Consider the following 26,377-nt stretch of genomic DNA (forward strand, 5'->3'; position numbering starts at 1 on the left):
GATATTTGGGTTGCTTCCACCTCTCCACGATTGTGAATAATGCTGCTAGGAACAAGGGCACACAGATGTCTTTGCAAGATCCTGCTTTCAGTTCTTTGGGATATAGACCCAGAAGTGGGATTGCCAGCACATATGGTAGTTTCACTGTTAATTTTTTGAGAAGCCTCCCTACTGTCTTCCATAGCAGTTGCACTCTTTTGCCCATTTTCCATGCGCCATTTTTCCACTGACAGTGTCTGTTTTCCCCTTTGTACAGCTAGGAAACCAAGGGTAAGTGGCAGAGAGGGATCAGATCCAGACCTTGAGATTGCAGGCAGACCCCAAGACCCCTGGGGCTGGTGTGAAGATCCACTGTCTGACCACGGGCAGTAGAGATTTCTTTTGGTGGGGGATGAAAAGCCTGCAGATGACGTCCCTCCCTCGCGGGAGGCTACCAGGCTGACGGTTGTCAAACCCCTTTGCCTTTGCGGACAGCCGCCCGGGAGCGGGAGTGGGAGCGAGGGCCAGCGAGGCCAAGGAGGCCGAAGGCGCTTCGCAGGTGGAGGCCGGCAAGCGTCTGGAGGAGCTTCGCCGTCGCCGTGGGGAAACCGAGAGCGAGGAGTTCGAGAAGCTCAAACAGAAACAGCAGGAGGCGGCCCAGGAGCTGGAGGAGCTGAAGAAAAAGCGGGAGGAGCGAAGGAAGGTCCTGGAGGAGGAAGAGCAGAAGCGGAAGCAGGAGGAAGCAGAGAGAAAAGTCAGAGAGGAGGTAAGGAGGGCGCAGCGCAGCTGCTACGGCAGCTGCCCCCGGCCCCCAGTCCACGTCCGGTGACCCTTCTAGCCCAGGGAGTAATTTTTTCGTGGTGGAATGCAGCTGCTCTTTTGAGCATGGACTCTTACAAATATATTTTAAGAACAATAAAGTTAACTGTGCCCTAGGCACAGTTCTAAAACCTGTATGCGTAGCACTTTATATCCATTTATAACTTTCTGATGTGGGTAGTCTTATTATCCCATTTTTCAGATGAGGAAACTGAGGCACAAAGTGGCTTAGTAATTTTCCCACCGTCCCATTTGCCTTAACCCATTCCCCTCTATTGTCTCTCAATAAAGAACAGAAAGCACAAAAGGATGAAAAGGTCTGCAGATTAGTTATAAGAACCAAGAGTCACATGATAGTTGTTTTCTGATATTTGGAGAGTTTTGATAGATTTTTTTTTTTTTAAAGATTTTATTTTTATTTGAGAGAGAGACACAGCGAGAGAGGGAACACAAGCAGGGGGAGTGGGAGAGGGAGAAGCAGGCTTCCCATGGAGCAGGGAGCCCGATGCGGGCTCGATCCCAGGACTCTGGGATCATGACCTGAGCCGAAGGCAGACGCTTAACGACTGAGCCACCCAGGCGCCCAGATTTTTTTTTTTTTAATAATTTTTCTTTTTTTAGTGGAAGAGTCAGGAGATGAGGTCGTCACAAGTAGGAGCAGTATCTGCTTTGTTCATTACTGTAAACCCAGGAGCCAACACAGTGTCAGGCATGTAGCAGGAGCCCAGTAATTATAAACAGATGAATGTGTTCCGTCTTTTAAGACAGAACTAAAAACAACAGATAAAGTTACAAGAAGGCAAATTTTGAACACTGAAAAAGTGCTTAACCAACTACAACTTTACAAGGTGCATTCTTTCCTTTCATCCTGAGGTGTATTATTATTCTCACTTTATGGACAAAAAAAAGGAATCAGAGTATTTAAGTGACTGCTGTGAGTCACTTGACTAGTAAGTGGTAGAATCAGTATTGGGACCTCGATTCTCCAAATCAGCTTAGAGCTTTTCCCTCTGATCTTAGGAGATAGTGACCTTCCATGATTCAAATCATAGTTTGAAAGACTTCTGACAGCTTTCTGACATGGATCCTCTGCAAAAATTGCCTGACCTGTGTGGAAAGTTTGGATAAGTTATTCCAAGGTCGCCTCTGACTCCAGCTCTCAATGAGCCAGTTGCCTTTGGTTGGAAAGTATTTGGGATGATAGTGCCTTAGAATCAAACATACCTGGGCTGGTATCCTTTGCCACTTGTAAGCTGGGACCTCGGCAGAGTTACTGAACTAAGATAAGCTAAGACTTCTTTTCTTTGCCTGTGAAATAATGTCTACTTACAGAATTGAGGCTTGGTTATAATTACTGTTATCATTGTTGTTATTGTTATTTAGAGGAACAGAGTATCAATGAAGGCAGAAGAGAAACACTGAGTCTTAGAACTGGATTGGACCTAGGAGATGATTTGGTCTAACCTCCTACCGAACAGTCGTCAGTCAGTACAGCCACAATAACAAATTCCCATAGACTGGGTGGCTTATAAACAACAGAAATTTATTTCTCACTGTTCTGGAGGTTGGGGAGTTGAAGATCAAGAGTTTTGGAGAGTTTTGATAGATTTTTTTTTTTAAAGATTTTATTTTTATTTGATAAAATAAAATTGCTGAGAGAGAGGACAGGGGAGAGTATTGTAGACCAGGAAGAAAGGCACAGAGGGGGTAATGAGACACACTGTGAACATCCGTGACTGCTCTGGTGAGTGTCTACATATTTTCAGGTTTGTCAAACCATCTAAAATAATCTCCTCAGTTGAGGCAGGGACAACCATACAATTATCTCTTGTACAATTTGGTAAATATAATACTTTAGATTTATATAACTTTGCACATCATTTATCTCATTTGTCTTCACAACTCTCCTAGGAAGGAGGGAGAGGGGACATTGATATTCCTCTTACATACACAGAAATGGAAGGTCAGTGTTAAATGATCTGACTGGATGGTAATGATAACGATCAGCTTCATACTGAGCACAAGACCTGGCATTTTACATGGGCTTTCTCGTGTAGCTCATGGCAGCTATCATAATCCCCATTTTACAGATGATAAACTGAGGCACAGAGCAGAGAAGTGACGTGGCCAAGGTCACACAGTTGGGAAGTGGCAGCGCCAGAGTGTGAGTCAGGCAGTTGGACTCTCGGGCTCAGGCTTAATCTCTAGCCACCGCCCTTGAAGGAAGGGTGGCATCCAGTCCAGAACCCGGCTCGTTTTCCTCTGGGACTAGTGCTCTCTCCCCTACAGCACTCTTTCCTTCTCTCTTGAAGCTCATACTGATGTCCTTGTTATATGTTCTTTCTCCCTCAGGAAGAGAAGAGGAGGCTAAAGGAAGAGATTGAAAGGCGACGGGCAGAAGCTGCTGAGAAACGTCAGAAGATGCCCGAAGACAGCTTATCAGATGACAAGAAGCCATTCAAGTGTTTCACTCCTAAAGGTTCATCTCTCAAGGTATTTCTTATTCCCAGAAATCCTTCTTATAACACCTCCATTATAATGTGATGGAAACTTGATTTTAGCCACTTACTTAGTTATTCATCGTTCAAAGCCTTTGCTTCATTTAGCTTTTTGCTCCTTCTTTCAGCCTTTTCACAGCTTCTCTTTGTAACATGCAGGGAGGAGAGAAATAAGGTGGAGAGCTTTGTATCTGTTGTTCATTAGATGCTTTGGTATGCATTAAAGTGACATTCAGCAATTATCTCTGGATTTCACTGACCCATGCCCTCCAGACGCCTCATTGCTTCAAGCAGTTGAAAATGGAAACATTTAAAGTTTATAAAGTGGGCAACTATATTATAAAGGTTTGAGCTGCTTTTCATGCTAGCTGTTCATTTTTAATTTGTCATTATTAAAAGTAGGGCAGCTGGAAATGGTACTGGTCAAATCTGAAAGCTGTTACCACAGGATGAGAAGAAATGTAACTTGTGTAGGGTCCTTTGCCAGGATAAGTTTGGTCCCAGCACTGCCTTCGAGGAGCACAGCTCCTTATTGATGAAGATCGAAGTGCTGGTAAGAGAAAAGAGAATGAGCAGGAGGGAGCCTAGTCAAGGAGAAGAGGGAAGGGTTGACATGGAGAGAAAAGAGAACAGAAGCAAGAAAGCGCTATTATTTATACTCAATGTGCCATTATTTTCAAATATGTGTTTTGTTTTGAGAGTTAACATTTAATGAGCACCTGGCACAGTGAAGATAGTCAATAAATATTTGCCGAATGAATAAATGAACGAATGAATCTTCAGAGATTGGACCTTTTAACACTTTTATTTCTCCCTCATTTTCTATCAACCTAGCTAGGCTACAAAGTGTAGGTGATGGGCAAAACCAGTAGAGAATCATAGCTGGGCTCCAGCTGGTTAAATATATGCATGTGTGTGTCTATAATTTTGTGTGTGAGGTCATCTCACGTGGCCCACTAAAATGACCAAAAGCCAGTTACTTACATTTTACAGTTATTACCTGTTTCACAGGAAAATCAGCATGTTTGATCCTTAAAGAGCTTCACTTAGTCTTTATGATCATCTGGGTCCCAGTCATAGTCTGACACCTCCCAAATAAACTCCTTATACTTGAACCCTCTCTTCTCAAGATCTGCTTCAGGGGGAATCAGAACTAAGCCACAGGGGGATCTTATTGTTTCATATTTGATATTTATAACATACCTAATGGGTGCTAAGTACTATGAGGGAGAGAAGTACAAAGCAAGCCATTGCCCCCATGGCATTACCATAGTCAACTGCTCAGAGGAATCCCAAGAATTACCAGGTAACCAACTGCAGACTTTCAGTGCAGTGAGATCTCAGAGCGGAGTGAAATGAGTAGAGAGAGTCTTTGTGGAGTGGATGAGTTTTATTGAGAGACACTGAAATATGAATTTCACAAAGTTTTCCTATGTCCCCAAATATTCTTCTTTTGGATTTTTAAACCATTTAACAATATAAAACTCATTCTTAGCTTGAGGGCTGTGTGAAAACCATGGCCTGCATAAGGCCCATGAGCACATGGGCCATAGTTTGCAGACCCTGCTATAGAAGAAAGAGCAGAAAGGCAGCAACAACAACAAAACAAATAAACAACAGCAACAAAAAAACAAAACAAAAGAAAAACACAAAAGCAAAAAACAAAAACCCCACTCAGTTCAGGCTATCTCCATGCAGTGACCAGAGTTCTGTTCCTGGTCTGGCTCCTTGTGTTTCTGGCTCATCAATAATCAAAGAAAGCTATGTTCTGTCTTTCTGCCCTCCTTGAAATCCCACCTGAGCTAAACTTTCTTTGAACAGTCTTGGTAACACCAAGAAATCCATAGTCATCTAAGCTTCTAATTGCTGTTGTTTTCAGGAGAAACTATAGCCCATTCTCCTTTCCTTCTTCAAATATCTCTTCTCTACTAAATTTTTGAACTTACTTACTTCTCTGGTCTTTCTCTCAACCAGACTCCTGGCTTTCCATTTCATCCAGTGTTCCTAGGAAGCCATTCATCTACTCCCTCTGCTAGAGAGGCATGTGTGAGCAAAGTATTTGTGCTAAAAAAAACCAAATGTTTAATTCCTATATAACAGAGACATGCTTTCAGGAACAGGCAGTCTATTGCTTTTCTCCATAGTATGTGCCTTGAAGAATTTGCTGTGGCTCTCGTTTTAGCGCTCAATTTCGTATTCTGTGATTGAATTCCTACAGTCGTTGATCCTCTTGGCCCTGCCACTTTTATAAGTGGTCATGAGTTAAGATTGTAGAATGCCAGGGGCGCCTGGGTGGCTCAGTCGTTAAGCGTCTGCCTTCGGCTCAGGTCATGATCCCAGGGTCCTGGGATCGAGCCCCGCATCGGGCTCCCTGCTCCGCGGGAAGCCTGTTTCTCCCTCTCCCTCTCCCCCTGCTTGTGATCCTGCTCTCACTGTGTCTCTCTCTGTCAAATAAATAAATAAAATCTTAAAAAAAAAAAAAAAAGATTGTAGAATGCCAGCTCAAGGGAAAACATTTGCTATTTGACCTCAAAATATTATTAACTCATGTATTTTGTTAAGTTCTCATGACTCCTATTCCTTGTCTGGGGAACTCTGAACCTGGTTTCTCAGTTAAAATTTTGTTAGCAGTGAATGGTTTTTCTTACGTAAAACATGCACAGAACAAATTGTAAGTAAATTAAATTTAAAATTGGGTCATTATTACTGTTGTTTTCATATTTTGGTGGTGGAAGGGGTGTAGAGTAAGGAGAGAGCCAGTTTTCTAAAATGAATAGCGTGCTTTCTTTCCCTTGAGTTTTATCGAGACAACACTGCCACCTCTTGGTCTTCAGAAGAACCAACTGCTCTCGTTAAAGTCCTACAGAAATTTGTTTAGTGTATAAATTCAGTACACATTGTTACATTATCTAGATGAAGTTCAGGATTTCCCAATAGGAATGCGTCAGTAAATGGATGGTGAGACCTGACAAAATGAGATAATGAAGTCAAGTTGTATTTGATGTTGTAGATACAAAAGGAGATGTCAGAGTCAGAATCTCCATCATTTGAATTAATGGCATAGCCAAGGTTAGCAAGCTCATCCCAGAGTCAGAAGGCTGCTGGCAGTGCTACAGAGAAAAAGTCTCACCTCTGCTGCCCCTTCCTCGTGCCTCTGTCCTTCCCCTATGTGTTTCATTCCTCCATCCTACCCCCCTGCCCTGCCTGTGTTCCCCAAATCGTGCATGGGTTTGCTCTGCCACAAATGTCCTGTCCCCATAACTCGTGCACTCCTTCCCCCTACCCTTACCTCCATAAACTCATTGATAAAACTGTGTAAACTATAAACTAAAAACCTCAGCTCAGAATCAAAACTACTGAAAAACTTCTCCACTGACCCCAGAGAGTCACTCCTCCCAAGGCCACACAGCATTTTCTTCTTCTCTTTACTATGGTACCTGTCATTGAGTGTGAAGTGTTTTATTTGTATGTTCTACTAGTCTCCCCTACTAATTATGTTCTCCTTAAAGAATGGGACACTGTCTTATACATTGTTGAGTGTTCAGCTTTATAGAGTGAGTACTCAATATGTAATTTTTTGGTTAGTTGTTTAGCTGACCAGCTGGCAGGGTTAAAGTAGGATGAATGGATGGATGGATGGATAATATTAAAAATGGTAGTGCATTGCGTGGTTTCAGTGTATTTCACCTTATTCAGCTGGGAACTTTTTCTCCAGAAGTATACTTCTAAGTTATATTAAAATCAGAAAAATAAAATTTAAGATACTCTTCATCCCATAAACTCAGGGCTGCCAATAACACTTTTTAGCAGGAAGTTTTATTTTTAATGAGTTTGCGTTTATCATTGTGGGAAATCATTGGAAAGAATGAAATGCCCCCAATAACATCTATAAAGAGCCTAACGGTGTTTATTAAAAAGTCCACGAGTCCCAGGGACAGTCCAGGCCAGAAAGAGCCACTAACATCTCAGAAGACTGTAGGGAATACTCAACCACACCAGCCTGGGGTAGCTGAAGTCTGGTAGATTCCCTGGCCTCCTGAACAGGGAAGAAAATGGCCCCCTTCAGCACATGTATGCTTTGGCACAGGCAGTCATATACAAAGGTTTTACTATTTGCTGATTTTGGTAGGTGATAAGTGACAGAGGCTATTTCTCCCCTGGCATTGGGTATCATAAGGAGTCAACAGGTACTTGCTGACTTACAGAGAACATCTGATTTGGGTGATATAGTTTCAATGAAATATAGTGTTTGATTTAGTAGCTTTAGTTTTAGTAAAAGGAAGTTCCTAGCTTTAAAAAGAAAAAGGATCTTATTAAAGACTACCATTTCATATATATCCATAAGTTTTTCTGTGTAAATTTCTGTCATTCCCACTTGGGCTAACAGGGGTTTCATGGGAGGCCTCAGCCCTGAGGAGCCATGCCCCAGATCTCAGTCTCCTTCCATCCCCATCTTCCACATTCAAGGCAAATTAAATTCAGCAGTAGGCTTGACAGTTAGGAAGCAAGGCTAAGCAGGAGGTGAATAGTTCACAGTTCCTAGTTACCTTTCTTATTCGGTCCTATTATGCCCTAAATATATAGTTAAAACGCTGTGGGAAATTTCCATTAATCAAATAACATGGTATATTTATACTCATATATATACGTCCTAAAGGGTAACAGCATGTGCTTTTGGAAAAAATGGTTGTTGTCTTGAAATGTATTTCTTTTGCCTCTGATTTACATTGTTTCAGAGGCATTTTTATTCCGTTTCTGTCTGGTCTTTAATTTGCCTCCAGAACTTTGTATTTCTCCACACCTTCTTTATCATCTGCCATTTGTCGCCTCCAAATCTCACTCTCAAATGTCTCAAAGTAGTTTTATTATTACTATTGCCCTTACACACACTCTGGTGCTTTTACTCACCAAGTGGGCTGAGAAACATTGTTTATAAGCTGCAAGTATTAACTGGGCTTTTTTTTTCAATTTCTAGATAGAAGAACGAGCAGAATTTTTGAATAAGTCTGTGCAGAAAAGGTAAATATGATTGTTCAGTTGAGAATCATCAGCTGTTATATATATATATGGAAAGATTCTCTCTTGTATTTTTATGTATGTGTGTGTGTGTTTATTCACTTAAACAGTGGTGTCAAATCAACTCATCAAGCAGCAGTTGTCTCCAAGATTGACAGCAGACTGGAGCAATACACCAGTGCAATTGAGGTGAGGTGGCCTCAGTCGTGGGCAGAAATAAACTCTGGGGATGGATGATCATAGAGGCTTAGGACAGTACTCAGGTCCAGTAACCACATTCCTGTGTGAGAATATTAGTGATGCTTCATTGTACTTTGAACTAGTTATAGAGAAGAGCAGTGATAAAGATAGATTATAGAAGATTTTAAATAAATTATTGTTTTCTACTTTCAGCTGGAATATTCTTTAATAAAGCTGTTACTCGTTTAATGAATGGGCTCATTGGTATTGAACTATATTACTTGTATGTTCATAAGTATATCTTTAATATCCTTAATTACTTTTAAAATGTGTTCCCATATATAGTTTAAACAGTTGCAACTGTGGTTAATCCTTTTTTATCTATAAAAACTTTTATTATCAAATAAAAGTAGTAGTGTGAGCTAATATAAAGGTGATAGACCAAGTTTAATTATCATCAGTTTCAAATTGTTTTGTGCTTGAAAGACCATAGTTTTATGCTTCTTTCTGTTCCAACTTCCCCCCCGCCTCCAATAAAAGGGATCTATGCTATTTGGAAATAAAGTATATTTCCAAGTACCAAAGCACTTGGTACAGTGCCATTGCTCAAGATGTGTTTTTTTCTCCTTTTGTACTTTTAGTCAATGCTTTCACCCTTCTGATGTGTATCAGAACACCTGCTATAAAGTAATTGGATCAGTTCGGTTTGATTTTTCTCCTCTCCTTTGTACTGCAGAGTGGAGATACCTGTGAAATAGTTCACAAACAAATGCTAAGAGGGAATAAGAAAGAGAGAGGTCTGGATGATTTGTCAAATGAATAGTCAAGTCCTAACACCCAAGAGGTGATTTTTCACAAGATTAAATGTCCAGAAAAATACAAGACAAATGGCAGATAGTTATTTTCTGTGGTTGAATTGATCAGAGCTCTGCTAGGATTAACAAAGCCAAGACTGTGGCTTCAGAGCGTACACAGCCCCAGGAGGTTTTTTATGTGCAGGCCACCGATGGTATGTTCCACTCACCTGGCCAGCCACCTTGGCAGCCCATGCCACAGGCCGCAGAGCAGGACCACCAGAGAGACTGCCTGATTCTGGGGATGCTCGTCACTGCTGCTGGACACGTATCTTGAATGCACACCTTTCATTTTTACATCTGTTCTTCCCTCCTTCTGGTATATTCTCCGGTCTTCAGTCCTTTGTATATGCCCTTCCCTCTACATGGAATGGCATTGCTCCTTCTCTTCACCTAGCCACTTCTAAACCTTCTGTTGGATCTCGGTTGAAATGTCACTTCTTCAGAGGCGCCTTCTTTGCTCCCCTAAACTAAGTATTCTTCCCCTTCATGTATGCTCTCTGGGCGTGCTTTACAGCACTACATTCATCTTTCATAGCACTTAGCACAATGTGAAATAAATACTTGTGTAACTAGTTACTGCCGTTCTCTGCTATTAAAATGTTAAGTCCAGGGGCGCCTGGGTGGCTCAATCGGTTAAGCGTCTGCCTTCGGCTCAGGTCACGATCTCAGGGTCCTGGGATCAAGTCCCGCATTTTTAATATATGTGCTGCCGAAGCGAGCACTCAAGTCCCGCATTAGGCTCCTTGCTTAGTGGGGAGCCTGCTTCTCCCTCTCCCTCTGCTGCTCCCCCTACTTGTGATCTCTCTCTCTGTTCTGTCAAGTAAATAAATAAAATCTTTAAAAAAAAAATAAATAAATAATAAAATAAAATAAAATGTTAAGCCCACCGTAGCTCGCGGAGCAGACTGTCTTGAGTAGCTCTATATCCCCAGAGCCTAGCATGGTCCCCCGTGCACATACAAGCACTTACCTATTGAAGAAACGACGTGAGATACCACCTTCACAATCAGTGGTGTTTCAGTAAAAGACATCATTTCATTTTTGAAAGATCCTCTGATGTAGGTATTACGGTTTATTTGAGGCATATATGTCATGAGAATGTAGTTTCACAACAGAATTTTTGGTGAAGGTGATATTTTTTTAATATCATAATGAATTTTAAATGATGATGTTGAGGTAGACAAGCTCAGCATAATTTTATGAGAACAAACTTATCAGCACCAACCCTAAAGATAATTCATGCATTTCAGGGAACAAAAACTGCAAAACCTCTGAAGCCAGCAGCCTCGGATCTTCCTGTTCCTGCTGAAGGTGTCCGCAATATCAAGAGCATGTGGGAGAAAGGGAATGTGTTTTCATCCCCCACTGTGTCAGGCACACCAAATAAGGTCAGTATAGGATTTGGGTCTTTTAATTTTGGAGGCTGGGTTTTTTTTTCCTTTTTTCCTTTTTTTTTTTTTTAAGGAATCACACTAGTTAATTATAAAAGCAGTGAAGAAGTTGTTAATTCCCTCAGAGATGATGTGTGTAGGAGGCTAGGCTGTGTCCTATGCTGTGACCACAGTATTCTAAATGAAGTGCCTGAAATTAATCATCAACCCCTGGGGTTGGGGGTGGGGTGAGGTGCAGGGGAAAGAAAACCAGATAACATCGTCTTTAAATATCAAGTTTAAGGTTTATTCTACTCAAAATATTAAAGATAGAGATCAGTAAATGATTGGTGTCACCTAATGGTTATGTGGAGTAATACCTAATAGTATTTTAAGGTTACTTTGAAGTTTTTTTTCCAAGTAAAGTTTATTTTTTTCCTGTAATATTGGATTATTGACTTTGTAGGAGACTGCTGGCTTGAAGGTGGGGGTTTCCAGCCGCATCAATGAATGGCTAACTAAAACCCCAGATGGAAATAAATCACCTGCTCCCAAACCTTCTGTAAGTAGCTCTGGGTTTTTTGAAGTTTTTTGATCTCTCAGTTTCCAGGAGCCGAAGAAAACAAGCTGTTGGTCTGTTTGCCTGGGAAAGACGGGTGCTCCTATTCTTTGCTGTCACCCTGATGAATAACAAACAAGGAGGGGCTCAGATTTAGAGGGACTGGTCCAGAGCAGCTGTACCCATATCCCCAGAGGGTAAAATGGTGCCATGATCACCTCTACACCCTGAGTGGAGTAGCTAGCCAGAGCTTGAGGCAGGTCACAGTTTACAGTCTTAATTGGTCTGTTTGTTTAGCTTCCATTCTATAAATCACAGTTAGGAATTTGAAAGTGAAAATGTCAAATTATCTTGGCCACTTCTCAGTCAAGGACACTCCTAGACTTACTCCCAAAAGAATGTGTATGTTGGCTATTTTGAACCCATATTTTCTAATTTGCCTAATTTCTGTAACTTAACACAAAAATACAGTTATTGGGCAGTTGTTGAAATAATTGCTATAATTTTATTGTCAACACCTCCAAAGGAAAGCCATTAAAAAAAACACACAGTAAAACTGGAAACTATAAAAACCGGTTATGAATGTTATTTTTGGAAATCTAACATTTTCTTACTAAGTGTGGCTATCTTACTAGAAAAATGTTCTTTTAAATTTTTCATTGAATGTGATAATTGCCTTGCATTTATCATTATAATCAAAAACCTTATTAAGCTCCGCACTATATATTAGTGGGCTTTCTCTGTTAAGCTGCCTTTATACCTTTGTTGGTGCCCAAGGGAGCAGAGCCTCCATTGGTATAACAACTCCAAGCCAGAGGTAGAAGAAAAGCTTTCTAAATCATCAGCCTCTGCATTGTTGTGCATTTAATTGCATCCATTGGCTCCATATTTAATCTCCAAAGTAGTCAGTAAAGTTTATCACTTTTCCAACTTAAAAAGAAAAAATGGAAGTATTTCCATACATTTCGTGGGTACAACTCCTTGTAGTCAATTAATATTCAACCTGAGGTATTTTTGCATTAGGGCTCACCAAGGTAAATCCAAGTTAAACCCAAGTTAAAATTGAAAAGTCTATATACTGGCGGGGGGGGAATCCTTACCCCCTCCAAGTAGATATAGAAAGAGGGCCCTATAACTGGAGACAATTTAGGCAAGGGATCATACCCAAAATGTATATTCTTTTTAGTGCCTCAAATTTCCCCAGCACCAAAGGTGACATAAAGAGTAGGAATTACTTTTTAAAATGGTAACTTATATAAGTGTGTCCAGACGAGTGATTATTAACCTTTCTGAGTTTTGGACCCTTTTGAAAACCTAATGAAATCGAAGGACCCTCTCCCCACAAACATGCATTTGATACAAATTCAGCAAGTTCATAGACCCACTGAAGGTCTCACAAGATAGGAAGGCTAAAGAGAGAAAGGTGTATGTTCTCCTCTTTGATGAGTATGGCACCTTGCTAGACGAGATGGTTACTTTTTCATATTTATAATAGTGGCGATCTCGTTCATTTCTATACCATATTATACCCCTGTATTTGGCCCAGGACTTGACCCTTACTCTTTTAGCAGCACCTTAACTGATAAGTTATCATCATCTGTGTTGTCCTAATGGGAGGGTTAAGAGATTTAACTTAGTTATTGTTACAACAGGTATAATAACTGCCTGTTTCCACTCAAAAAAGCCCATTTTCTGGTAGGACCAAAAGGTATTACAGGGAAATTACAAAACCATTGCCTGCCTTACCTGTGATTTAGTAAGCAATTTGCTAGACCATCTCCTAGAGAATGGAGAGTAAAGGAAAGCAGAATGCAAAAATTAGTATAGATTATGGTGATCTATTTTTTTCCCATGTCCCATTGGATTTGGTAGACTAATGTGGCTTCCTGGATGAAGGTCAGATTGGAAGAAAAGAAATGTAATTGATGTTGTAAATAAAAGTTTGTTTGAATGTGCTTGATAAGCAGATTAAAGCTTCGTGCACATCCCAGCGTAGTACACCCAGCACCATGTTGAAGTCTGAATAAGCAACATGGCAGTCTCTTTGGGAGAGGACATGACTTGGAGCCCAGCAAGGGCAAGAGGGTAACTTATAGACACTATGGATCTAGCAGAAAAGAGATGAAATTTCTGAAATGCAGAAAGGGCTGGGAGGACCCTGCAGATGCGTAAAACTTGTCAGGAAAAGGTTAAGTCTGGGAAGGCAGCTTAGACAGGTCAAGCTAGTATCTTGTTCAGGTTTTATCCAGGGGGTTACACACTGGTGGCCTGCAGCTAAGATCTGTGTAGTTTGGGGCTGTTGTGCTTTATTTCCCTTTTTAAAATTGTAATTTGAACATGTTATTGAGGTGTAGAGGCATACACTCTTGAATTTGTTGATTCCCTCTTTTTTTTTATTTTTTAAGTTTCTTACACCAGGCCTCTTTGGGCATTTATGTTTCTAGCCTGGCCCTTCGTGGCAGGCATCTAAGTTTGACCCCCTTGGGACTCTGAGCCTGAGCCCAGGATGTCAGAGGATTACCTAAAGACAGCAGCAAATGGGAGGCCCCCAAAGGTAACTTCTGATTTGGGATCAAAGGTGATTTATCCACAGCTCCTTGTTTATAGTCATTGGCATATATGGGTAGATGGGAAAGCCTGGGTTTGTTTTGGCAAATGTGTGGCATGTGACCACTAAGGAAAAAAAATCAGAGGAAAATTCTTTCACCAAAATGGTCCTCACCCAGTGAAACCTCAAGAAGGAAAGGAGCAATCCACAGTATTAGTGTTCTGTTCTAAAACTCCCTGAAGAGAAAAACCACCTTTTACCATGGTTACATAACAATTTTCACATATGCTAAAAATTAAAGGTGTTCAAAGTAGTTTGTCAAATCAATATCTTTTAGGGTCCCTGAAAATTAACTTATTTAGAATTAAACACTGATCTACACCTAATTTGTTACTGGGACATCTGCTATTTGTGGGCAGAATTTATAGGATTTTGGTGTAACTTTATAACTGGAATTCTGAGTTCTGAGTATGTCTGCTTTATCTGGTTTGACTGTTATTTGTGTCTCACCTACATGTTATATACAGCAATTTAAGTGATAACTTGTCTTTCTTTTTGTTTAAAAAAATCCCAACAATGTCTTTCTCAGCTGAATTCTCTTCTTCATTCTCTGATCTCTGGTTGATTGGAAACCTGCTTCTCCTGCCTTCATTTCTCCCTCTTCTTCTGGAGTGGGTCTTTCTCTAAAATGTAGTCTGGTCAGGTAATTGCATTTATATTTCCCCTTTGATTTAAAATGCCAGCTTACCACTTGGATGTTAATATTTTCTTGCGATGGACTCTTTAGACTCTGTAAGTGCTCTCAATAGATTAATAGGCAGGATTTAAGGGAAATACAATTCACTTTCTTCAGTAAAAGGACATTCATGTGAAAGAATAATAATTGTTTTATATGAATCAAATAAATAAAGTAATAATAGCCACTGTCCAGAGCTTCCATTAGTATGTTCCTAATTATAGTTTCCCAAATTTTAAAACAGTCTTCCAGACAATTTGGCAGCTTCTACCTACATTGGCAAATGTAGTGGAATTCTTCAAAAACAACCTGATTTGTTGCTTACTGGTTCCAAGTAAAATAGGTGTAACTCTCTAATAGAATATCAGGAATCCAAGTCACAACGGAAATCCAGAAGCTCAGTAAGATTAAGGTAAATCTGAAATGCTTCACATGGTACCATTTAACCAGTGCATTTTCAGTGTCAAGATTTCAATAGTATCTATCAAAAATATGACCATGTAGACCAGTGTCTGTGGATAAATGCAATCGTTATTAGCTTTGCCTTCCTAATGAGAAAAGGTTTTGCCAAAATAAACATTACTATTTCAGTAAAACACATTTATTTTCTACAAACCACCTTTGCCAAGTACTAATATAAGCAAATGCTGGAAGAAAAGTAAATGGAAACAGAAATTTGGATCCCTCTCCAAACCAGATTAATTCTGAGGGTAGTAAATAACGAATCGAAGCTATGTAACTGTTACCGATCGTTATTTTCGTGTTTTCTTCCCAAGATTTCCACATGCTCTCACACATGTCATCAACTCAACTTCTCCTGTGGGTACAACTTGTGGTAAATCTTTCCTTTTGTGGGGCTAGACTCTACTGATACCCTTCTTAATTATCCACTTGCTCCTCAGGAAACACATGATTTTAGTCTGAGGAAAGTGCAATTGGAAAAGTGTCTCAGTTTGAGCTGCCCAGGGGCAGACCCTGAGATAGTAATTCGAGTGCAAGTAGTTTACTTGGGAGGCGAAGAAAACACTACAGGAAGTGAGTCAGGGAAAAGGAGGTAGCCAATAATGCTATTTAGCAAGTCACCACATGGGCTATTAAAACTTAATCCCACCGAGGCACCCTGGAAACCACCATAAAACACACGCTTCCCAGTTATCCCACCTCTGAGGCGTGAGTGAGCCTGAGAAATACTCTTGCACCAAATCTCATCGTGATTTGGCATGAGTTATTGAAGACTGCTCCTGGGGATGTTAATTCTCTGAACTTCCAGCCTGCCTCCTGGGTGGGCAGAGTGGGCCTCTGTAGCCAGAGAAAGACCTCAGGCAAAGAAATGGAGTGTTGGCATTTGGAAGTCAGGCTGGTCTGCACTGAAGTCCTAAGAGTGTAGGGAATACACCAGAATGCTGAAAGAAAGTTAATCTGCAAGAGGTGAAATGCTTATCCAATCTCAAAAGAATTAAAAGTAACGTATATTCTTTTTTTTTTTTTTCCAGCGAGTTTATATATTTATTTGACAGAGAGAGAAACAGCGAGAGAGGGACCACAAGCAGGGGGAGTGGGAGAGGGAGAACATTTATTCTATTCGCTACTAAGAGCATGAAAAGTTAAAAATAGGCTACATTATTTTAAATATGCTTATATTCCAATTCTACTGATCAATAAACAGGAAGCCCTCAGTGGAGGACAGGAACTATCTGCTGGATAATTCCAGCCCATTCTCATATCATAACATAGATCAAGGTCTATATAAAAACCATGGCTAATGATCCTTTTGATTCCATCCATTTCGAATCACCAGGATAAAGCGTATTAAATAAGAAATTGATTGAAACAAACAACAGAAGTAGTGATTTATTTAGATGTGGCCAGAAAATATAAATGGCCACCTATCAACTTCTTTCGCCTTTTCTTCATTAGGATTTGAGGCCAGGAGATGTATCTGGCAAGCGGAACCTCTGGGAAAAGCAATCTGTGGATAAGGTCACTTCTCCCACTAAGGTAATCTACTGGGAAGATTTGCTTTTCATAGGTTCTTTGCCTGCTGTATCCTGCAGTATGATGTTCCAGGGTCAAATGAGAAATATCACTGATCCAAAGAGCCTTGCTAGGTAACCATCAGCTTCTAAAAACTTATATATGATACAGTGAGAGGTAAAGTTCACAGAGCCTTCAGAAGTGTAGGCTTGTCAGTCATACAACATAAATAGTCCAGACCTGTGGAGTGGTTTGCAGTAAGATGTTCTAGAAGCACCACAGTGGTAGGAGTGTTAACAGAGGTCATATGGTAAGCGTGCTTTATACTTCTTACATGGTCCAGGCTTGGAACCGCAGCCATTTGAAGATCACCTAGGGAAAAACATCTGTTTCCCTGCGTGGCTCCAAAGCTGCTTTCTGGAACCATTACATTGCCAGGAGCCTAGGACCCAAGGTTGCTATGGAAAAAAATTAAAATAATATTTAAAAGCCAGGCAAAACTTGCTACCCTATGAAAACTAATGGCAAAGAATACTTGTATTTGTCTTTTTTTGATCTTCTGGTCAACAGGTATGCTCGTTCTTCATAAAGGAGGCTCTAGACAATATCTAAATGATACTCTGACTGAGCATAGGACTCTGTTGTCCAAGGAGCTAATTCAGCTTCTAATTGTAGCCCTTCCCCATTTCAAGCAATAAGCCCAGTCTTCTCCTTTAATAGAGGGAAAACTGAAGAGAGAGAAATCAGAGAGCAACCATAAGTAGGATTAGAACAGTCCGCTTATGGGTCAATTTAGAAGCACTTTTCAAGCAAACCTGGGACTGAGGAACACCTCAAAGGCAACCAGAGGATCTCTACAGGTCCCTGAAGTGAGAGAATCACTTCTCCTTTCCTACCTCTACATGCTCCTAAGTCTGGCACAGCTGCCTAGTGTGCTGTTCCATCTCTCGATTAGTTATCGATTGCTCTTATATTCCAACAAAATCCACTGGCCCAGTCTCTCTATTTTAAAGGTGATTTTTAAATAACTTTTCTAAGTCATTGCTAAATATATTAAAAGTACCTAGTAATAATTATCACCACTACAAACCACTATGTCCACTCTATGCAAGGAACTGTTCTGCCTTCTTAAGCTACATTATCTCCTTTGACCCTCCAACCACCCTGTGAAGTGGGTCTTTTTATTACCCCTGTTTAGAGCTGAGGAAAACGAAGCACAGAGAGATGAACTTTGCCCAAGCCACACAACAGTAAGTTAGCACAGCCTGCATCAAAACTCAGGCCGTCTGATCTGAGTCTGCATTCTTAACCACTATGCATGCTGCTTTCTTTTGAGGATTGCATAGTTAGCAGAAGATACAAAGCTTTAAAGTTCGTTGCACAATTTTTCTCCTGGTGGAGGTGAGTAGGGCAATTGCTCATTAGTTTCTTTTTTAAGACAAAGAATGAACTTTTGTCGGCCTAAGCCATCATCACCCCTCTAGCATCGTCTCCAACCTCTCGGAAATGGCAGTGAGATGTGTATATAGTCTGCTTTCTGAGTAGAGGGTGTCAGCTGTCCATTGCCCATCAGCACAGGTTTCATGGAGCCTCTCCGGATAACATTCCTCTGAGCCAGGGTTCGGGGAAGTGGAGTACAGAGATGATCTGGAATGGTAACACTCCAGAGAACACCACTCACGTTCAACACAATGTGAATGGGACTCCTTGGAACTGTACCATGTGGTGGCACAAGGTGGGAAGGTGATGGGGTGAGTCTTCACACATACCACCCCCTCGTGCTCGGTCTATACCATGAAACTCTCTGTACAGTAATAATAATAATATAACCACAAGGCCCAGAGCTGAGTTTATGAGGTGGGTGGCTCCTTGGCTCCAAAATGTCAGACTCACTACACGTCCTGCAGTCATTCCTTTGAGGTGGACGTACACATTTGAAAATGCAGATTCACAACACTAATATTTGTGAATATGTCAGCAAGGATTTTTAGCAGCTAGTTGAAGAAATGATACACAAATAAGAGTGTGGGCCACATAGGTTTCAAAGGTCAGGGTGTAAGAATAGGAGGGAAGAAATTAAAAAATCAGAGAAAACTAAGGATAAGCCCATTCCACTTCTCCATTGTCCTTGACGTGGCCGAGACTGAGCCATTCACCACATGTGCCTGTTCCAGAAAGCACACTACGGATTCCTGGCCTTTCAGGTGGGGTTTTAATTTTTTTTAAAAGATTTTATTTATTTGAGAGAGAGCACATGAGACAGGGGAGGGTCAGAGGGAGAAGCAGACTCCCCGCCGAGCAGGGAGCCCGATGCGGGACTCGATCCTGGGACTCCAGGATCATGACCTGAGCTGAAAGCAGTCACTCGACCAACTGAGCCACCCAGGCGCCCCTCCAGTGGAGTTTAAAAAAAAAAAATTAAGGGCGCCTGGGTGGCTCAGTTGGTTGAGCGACTGCCCTCGGCTCAAGTCATGATCCTGGAGTCCCTGGATCGAGTCCCGCATCGGGCTCTCTGCTCGGCAGGGAGCCTGCTTCTCCCTCTGACCCTCCCCCCTCTCATGTGCTCTCTCTCTCTCTCTCATTCTCTCTGTCTCAAATAAATAAATAAAATCTTTAAAAAAAAAAAAATTAAAAAAGCTCATACAAGCAAGGCTAAAGACCAAGATGGGGAAGGAGGAATATAAAGAAGAAAGAGGGAAGTAAAAAAATCAACAGAAGACAGGTAGACTGGAAGACGAGAAGCATATTTGAATAGAATACCAACAATAATCCTCCCTTTCATAAATATTTATTCCTGCCATATTTCAATTATCTTTTTCTTCTTCTGACACAAAACATCTGGCTGAAACACCATGGCCTGTGGATTTAAAGCTCTCTTCTCTTAGCAGGTTTGAGAGAATTCAAGAAAGAACCCAAAGTAGCCGCTCAAGATGCTGGACCAGCTCAGTTGGAGAGGGCTAGTTTGCTCTGTTTTATATTTATGTTGATTTACTAAATTGAGTTCATTTCCTCTTGTTTTATTTTTCATTATCCCAGTAAACCCATGTATATTATCACTATATTTAATAATCACAGTCTAGAGATGCTCATGGTAAAAGTACTGCCTTCGCACAGGAGCCTGTTTCTAAAGAAACCCATGCTGTGAAATAGAGACTTTCCTACTGATCATCATAACTCTGTGTCTGAGCAGTGATACCAGCCACACCGGAAGTCAACTAAAGGAGCTTCACATTGAAAATTGCCTGAGGAATGTGTGCAGTGTCCAGAAAAACAAGCCCTAGTGGTTTTATTTGGGTTTTTTTTATTTTTAATACAGAAATCATGTTGTTTCTGCACTTTAGCATAAAGCATGGAAGAAATTATCTTACTAGGCAATTGAAACACTTTCTGAAAGTAACCCATTTCAGATTTGAGATACTGCAATAATGATTGTTTTAAAAAAAAAAAGATACACTCTTAAGGTATTACTTTTTTCATGCTGATGAATATCTAAATTGGATTATGATGTCAGCTGACATTGGTACTGATTCTTTAGGTTGGTTGCTTTGTGGATTTCTTTGGTAGTGATAGCGAACCACATTTTAGATGACCTGATCATGTATGTATGTGCATACACGTATACAAACACACTAATGGTAGAAAGCTTTTTTATGTGCTAGACTATTATATTTAGCAATATGTCCTTGTAACTAGCCAATATCACAGCTTTTTAAAAATTAAAAATCACAATATTATATTAATATTTCATATTTGCCAATAGATACATGGCAGAATAGGTATTGATATGTTTCCAATGCCCGATAACCTGTAAGAAGAAAAGAGAGATTATAGAAGTGTCAAAATTAGTTGACATTTTCTATAAAACAGAGTATTTAGTTTATAATTAAAAACAATGTTGAAGTCCAGTGTGAATTGTCCCAAATCTACCATCTGGGTCAAACTCAAAGCTTGCTCAGAACTCTATTCTGTTCTTAAAATCAAGTCCACAGTAGGTTGGCTTAGATGATAAATGACGTCTCTTCCTTCTCTAAAATTTGAAGACAAGAATTTTTGTCACAAAATTATACAGATTGGAATTCCACGTGTGGGTATGCTAAGACCAACTTTGGCTAATGTCTGGGAGCAGAGAAGAAAAGTGAGCAAAAGCCAGTATTTAGGAGTCATGACAGTATTTCCATTCTTAATAGACTGAAACATCTTTTAAATTAAACTTTTCTACTTTTATTAGTAATTGGTACTTGTCGTAAGTTGATAACATGTTGAATTTTAAAAAAATATATGTAACTTTTATTAGTTCTACCTTTTTCCCCAAGAGTCTATCGACTTGTCATTTTTACATTTTGCACACACAATCTAGATATCACATCTTATTTTAGTTTATAAGTGTTCATCTATTCTCCACAATAGATGATAAGAGTACTCCAGTGTCTTGGCAATATGTTCTAGCATAGAAATATACATGTAGTGTAATTCTATAAACTTATACCTCATTTGACTTAACCAAAATTGTCTTAGTCTCAATTCTTACCACATTGAGGGAGCCTCTCAAATGACTGTTTTCTAATCTACAGTACTGCCCTGGAAGAGCTAGCCAGGGCAAGGCTGGCGTGAGGAGTGACCACTGCCTTCCAAAGTATATTTTCCTCATAAATCAGTAAAGAGTTGTCGAATCCTCTAGCTTTAGCACACCTGGGCCAAAGGAAGGAAAGCCACCAAGATTGCACAAGTCATCCACCCATGACAGAGTAGACATGAGTCTATGACAAAATGAACTAGAATTTGCACGCAGTGCCTGATTTTAGCATTGACTCCCGTAATTGGAGTGAAATGGATCAAAGTTTGAATTAAGGCCCATGGTGAGGTAACATTGCTTTGTTGTACTTTTGAATAAGAGCTTCTCCTGATCACTATTATATATTTTTTCCTAGAAAGTCTAAAGTTGAGAATATATCGATCCTGACTTTTATTCCAATAATGGATGGAATAAATTTTAGGGTAGAATTTTGTTCAGTTTGGATTTAATCTTTTGAAAAATAAATTCCTTGTTTACTTGTTTGATTACACTTCTCTTTGTTATCTTTAAGAGGTAAGACTGCAAGGTGACTAGCATGTTCTGTGAATCTGCCATTCCTAAAAGTTTTATAAACACTTGATATTTTCACTGATAATTGATAGCTGCAATAAACATATATTGTGAAAATGCATCCACAATAAATGGAATTCCTCCAAATGTCTCTGCCTTGCTTATTTTTATGCACTGCATTGATTATAAATAAGAGTTATATCTGTTTTAATAAAGATGGTGGCATAGCAAAATCTATATTTCAGATTGAGTCTTGGTTTCACTCTTTAAAAAAGGAAAGCCATTTCATTCATATTGTTTAAATTATTCTTATTACAGGCAATTTTCTAATAAAATAGTGAAAATTGCTCTGATATGGACAACTGATCAAACATGTATGGAAAAGGTTGAAAAGAGGAATTAAAAATAATTCTCCTTCCAAAAAAAATTTCTGTATCTTCCTCCATCCTCCCTCTCATTCCCCATCTTGTCACAGACCACTCCTCTTGCTCCTAAGGTAGAAGTACTGTTTTTCCAAAGGTAGTGTCTTTTATAGTAGAAGTGGCCATTTAACATATACCCTTTGTTTGCAGAATACTGACTTATTTGCAAGGCACTGGAGACTACATTTACATCCAAAGATTTTTTTCATAGTAATTTTGCATATTTATGTAACACTGGTTGAATATATGAGGATCTTCTCATAAAGGTTTCAACTGTGAGCCCAGAGCCCCTGAACAGTCCCCTAAATCCTGCTCATAAGATTGGACAGAATTAGCTAAGTTACTGCAACTTAAAAAATAATGAGTGCTTTTTACTTCTCCATCCTAACAAGAAGGGTGATCAGTTTAGGCAACAAGGTAACTGTCATCAAAGTTAATTCACAAAATTAAACAATGAAACGAATGCCATCTACAGTACTGGTACCAAACTGATAGGATTAGGGATGGATGAAATTTAATTTTAGTGTGTGTCTTCAGGTTATGAGCTTAAAGAGGTTATAGTCTCTTGTGTGTTGTAGGAACAGGTCTGTATTACAGGTTTTTTCCTACTCTTGCTTGTATGAGTGCTCCAAATGGAGGAATGGATTTTTTAAAAATCTCATGACCCTAAATATCTGTTCTTCCATAGGACCAAGGAGATGACCTAACTACGTCTTGATCTGAGTGCTATGTCTATTTGTGTCAAGCATATTAGTCATGTTGTCCAAACATTCTGTATCCTTACTGATTTTTTTTTGTTCCATATCTACTATTGAGAAAGGCATGTGAAAATTTCCCTGTATGATTATGGATTTGCCTATTTTTCCTTGTAATTCTGTTAATTTTGCTTTCCATATTTTAAGATCATGTTTTAGGTGCATGTGCAAGTCTAGAATCATTAAAGCTTCCTAGTAAACTGAATGTTTTAACATTATGAAGTAATCCTCTATTTGCATAGCAAATTTTTTTTCCTTAAAGTTTGTTTTTTCTATTCTTAATATTGCTACAGTGGCTTTCTTTTGGTTAACACTTGCATGACATAACTTTTTCCACCCCTTTACTTTCAGCCTTTATGTAGCCTTTAGTTTTAGATGCATGTCTTTGAAAATCATAGACATTATAAAATCATAATCATCAGGTTTTAATCCAGTCTGATCATCTTTGAGTTTTACTTGGATTATTTAGGCCTTTTATAATTAATGTAATTACTGATATTCTCTCATTTAAATAGCATCCTAGTTATGTGCCACCTGTTCGATGTATGTTTTCTCTCTTGCTTTTACGCCAGGGCTACTTCTGCTTCAAAGCGTACAGTGATCTACAAGAGGCAGCTGAGAGGCTGAGGTAGACTTTTGGCAACCCAGTGGGGCTAGAGGAAAAAAGAATATTCTGTCTGTCAAAGATGAGGATTTGTTAAACTACTCCCTGTTTATGGGTCTACAAAGAGCTGACTCCCGAAAGTAAGGGTGAGCTTAAAATAATCTGGTCCTTACACAAACTGGCACCTTCCTTAACCTGGGGGAAAACTGCATTATTCTAGTGGAGAGAGAAATGATAAATGATAGACATAAAAAGTTACAAAATACTGAGTAACAATTCAAGAATTTAAGAGAAAATATCACAAGCCTCTAGTACATAACTGTCAAAGAATTATATAGTACATGATTGTCAGTGTTTAGAGGGAGGAGAAAATATTTCATTTTGGGGTAATCAGAGAAAAAAAAATGTCTTCTATTTTGTACCCCCAGCAGTATACCCAGTGCACCACCCATAATGGTGCTTGGTAAGTGGTATGGTGATTTCATGAGCAACCCAATTTATAAACACTCTGCCAGATGTACTGCTGTCAAGTTTTGTAGTAGAGTTTTTAGAGTTCTGAGAGGTTAATTTGTTTTGTTAACATTTTTGTTGCCAGATTTATAATTACTGTATCACCTCAGTCCTGCATTTCAGCTCCATGAGGATGGTTGGCCTCTTGCTTTACTGTAATAACAGATTTGTTAGCAGAGTTTTGTCAAGGTATGCTTTTAGTGATATTGGCTTTTGCTACCTTGAAATAGGATTTCCAAAAAATGTCTCATTAAAATAGGTTGTAGAAGGCCCAACTGGTCATTTCTGCCTGGATAAAGAACATTCATTCAGTAAACTCTTACGGAATGTACTAAAAAGAACTATAATCATACAGAACACAAGATTAATTTCTTAGCTCGTTTTTAACTTTACCTGGCTTTCTTCCATGCAAACCTACTTGTCTTAGAACAGATGCTGTATTTTGTATGTCTGGTGCCTGCCAAGTTTAGCAACACAGGTGCTTTGAGTTTTTTCAGATGATGGAAATCCACTGTCCTAAGTGCACTGGGGTTTCTAAATCCTTGGTGAACATCAGAATCAATGGTAGAAATCATGGAACCATGTAGGTTCCAGTCCCAGGAGATTCTTATTCAGTAGGTCTAGAGTTGAGTTGTGTAATACCCCTTTGTTATTCAAATACCTAATTGTAAAATGCAGATTCAGATACAGAAGGAGTGGGAGGGGCTTAAGATTCTGCATTTCTAATAGGTTCCCCGGTGATGCTTCATTGGCTACTGCTGCATTGGGGAACACATTTCAAGTAGCAAGGTCTCACTCTAGGCTCTGTGTGGAAATGTGCACTCCAACGATCCTCACTGAAAATGAGATCACTTGCTATGATAGAACAATGGTGCTTTATATATAAACTGTCTTAATCCTTACATCAATTTTAGCAGATAGGTGCTGTTACTCTCTCCATTTTATAAGGAAACTGAGACCCAGAGAGGTTAAGTAACTTACCCAAGGTCATACAGCTAAGTATTCTGGTTCCAGAGTCTGCACTCTTAACCCCCTGGTCCCATGGGTCAGCAGCATTAGCTGATTATAGACAGGTTCCATTTTCCCCAAGAATACGTCTTGGAAACTGACATCCCTCATGACCACCAGGCCTATGTTTCCAATTAGTTGCTGAATATTTTCACCCAAAATCTCTCCAGAAGATACAATGTACATTCTGATCTGTGCTCACATGTTGTCCCTTACCTAATATATCAGCCTTATTTTTTTTTTCCCCTTCCTAAGTTCACTGAAACCGAGTGTGAGTCCACCTCATCTAAGAAAACTTACCCCAGCACACCCACGTTTATCTGAACCTTTATTCTTGTTAATGATTTAGTACGCCTGTAGAGTGCCTGCCTTGTGACCATCAGGCACCGGACTAGGCAACCAGAATGCAAAGAGGAAGCTCAGACCTTCCCTTCCAAAGGCTCAGAAACTATTAGAGAAAACTAGATGTTGAGATCACTCTCTGGTGAATCCTAAGCAGAGATTTGCACCAAGTGTTGTAGTTGCACAGCGGAAGAAACCTCAACTCAAAAGGGCCTGCCTGCTCCACCAGAGTGCACGTACCTCCAGGTCTTACACCACCTTGCACCCTTGGTTCTCAGCACTCTACCTTTCACATGCTAAACACTCAGCACATTTTTTATACATATTTTTTGAAGACCTACAGATACCCATCAACATTAGGCACTAGAGATACAAAAGATAACTAAAAGCCCAGCCCCCTGCCCTTAAGGGGCTTTGATATTAAATAGTAGGACACAGAAATGAGTAGACTAAATGCAGTAGAGTGTCGATATTGTGACGGGTGCATTAAGGGGCATAACAGAGGCCTGGAGGACAGAGTTGTCTAAAAGAAATTCAAAAGGGTACTTCTGGGACAAAGGTGGCCAATGGCTCCTAAGAAGGCCAGGTGGGTGGCATTAACATGCCTCAGTTCAAGCTCTGCTATTAAGTTTTATAGCCTGAAAAACGATTTGGTCAGCATCCAGAGAAGGAATCTATTTTTTATTCTTTTATGGCTGTACTAGTAAATTAACCAAGCTCAGAAACTCAATATACTACGTAAAGTCAGAATGGCAGCACACTAGTTTGCAATGAGAAATTGCTCTCATGAGAACACTGGGCTTCTGTGAGCAGCATTATCTTTCTGTGAGCTAAGGTGCTATTTCTGAGAGAGGGGGCATCCAAGAGAATCCCTGAGGACTAGAGGTGTCTGACTGAAGGGGAGCCTGGCATTTTGTTTCCTGTTGGATGGCTGCCTAGCCAGGAGTTGGCTAATTTGTCTCCATGCTCCCTAGCTCAGAGAAAAGCGAATTGAAAAAAACAGGCCAGATAGGACAGCACTGTGCCAATGTATAGTAGAAAGATAGGTCCCATATGTTCCCACCAGTCCTAGAGCTGCTTGTGAAGATGACACTGGGTCAGGGGTGACACTCTGTCA

At 39.9% G+C, this 26,377-nt stretch overlaps 1 protein-coding gene across 5 annotated transcripts in view; it reads left to right on the top strand.

The window, feature by feature from the left end:
- CALD1 (caldesmon 1) overlaps positions 1-21,766 on the top strand; it is a 181,968-nt gene extending 160,202 nt beyond the window's left edge. For all 5 annotated transcript variants that reach the window (XM_021692968.1, XM_021692963.1, XM_021692966.1 and 2 more), the window contains 8 exons: positions 475-745; positions 3,151-3,291; positions 8,272-8,315; positions 8,423-8,501; positions 10,600-10,737; positions 11,186-11,281; positions 16,480-16,560; positions 19,425-21,766. In XM_021692968.1, coding sequence (XP_021548643.1) covers positions 475-745; positions 3,151-3,291; positions 8,272-8,315; positions 8,423-8,501; positions 10,600-10,737; positions 11,186-11,281; positions 16,480-16,560; positions 19,425-19,430 — 856 coding nt within the window. In that variant the 3' untranslated portion in view covers positions 19,431-21,766. The remainder of the gene's footprint in view (positions 1-474; positions 746-3,150; positions 3,292-8,271; positions 8,316-8,422; positions 8,502-10,599; positions 10,738-11,185; positions 11,282-16,479; positions 16,561-19,424) is intronic.
- The last annotated feature ends 4,611 nt before the right edge of the window (positions 21,767-26,377 follow it).

This window comes from Neomonachus schauinslandi, chromosome 12, assembly GCF_002201575.2.
Source record: "Neomonachus schauinslandi chromosome 12, ASM220157v2, whole genome shotgun sequence".
NCBI lineage: Eukaryota > Metazoa > Chordata > Mammalia > Carnivora > Phocidae > Neomonachus > Neomonachus schauinslandi.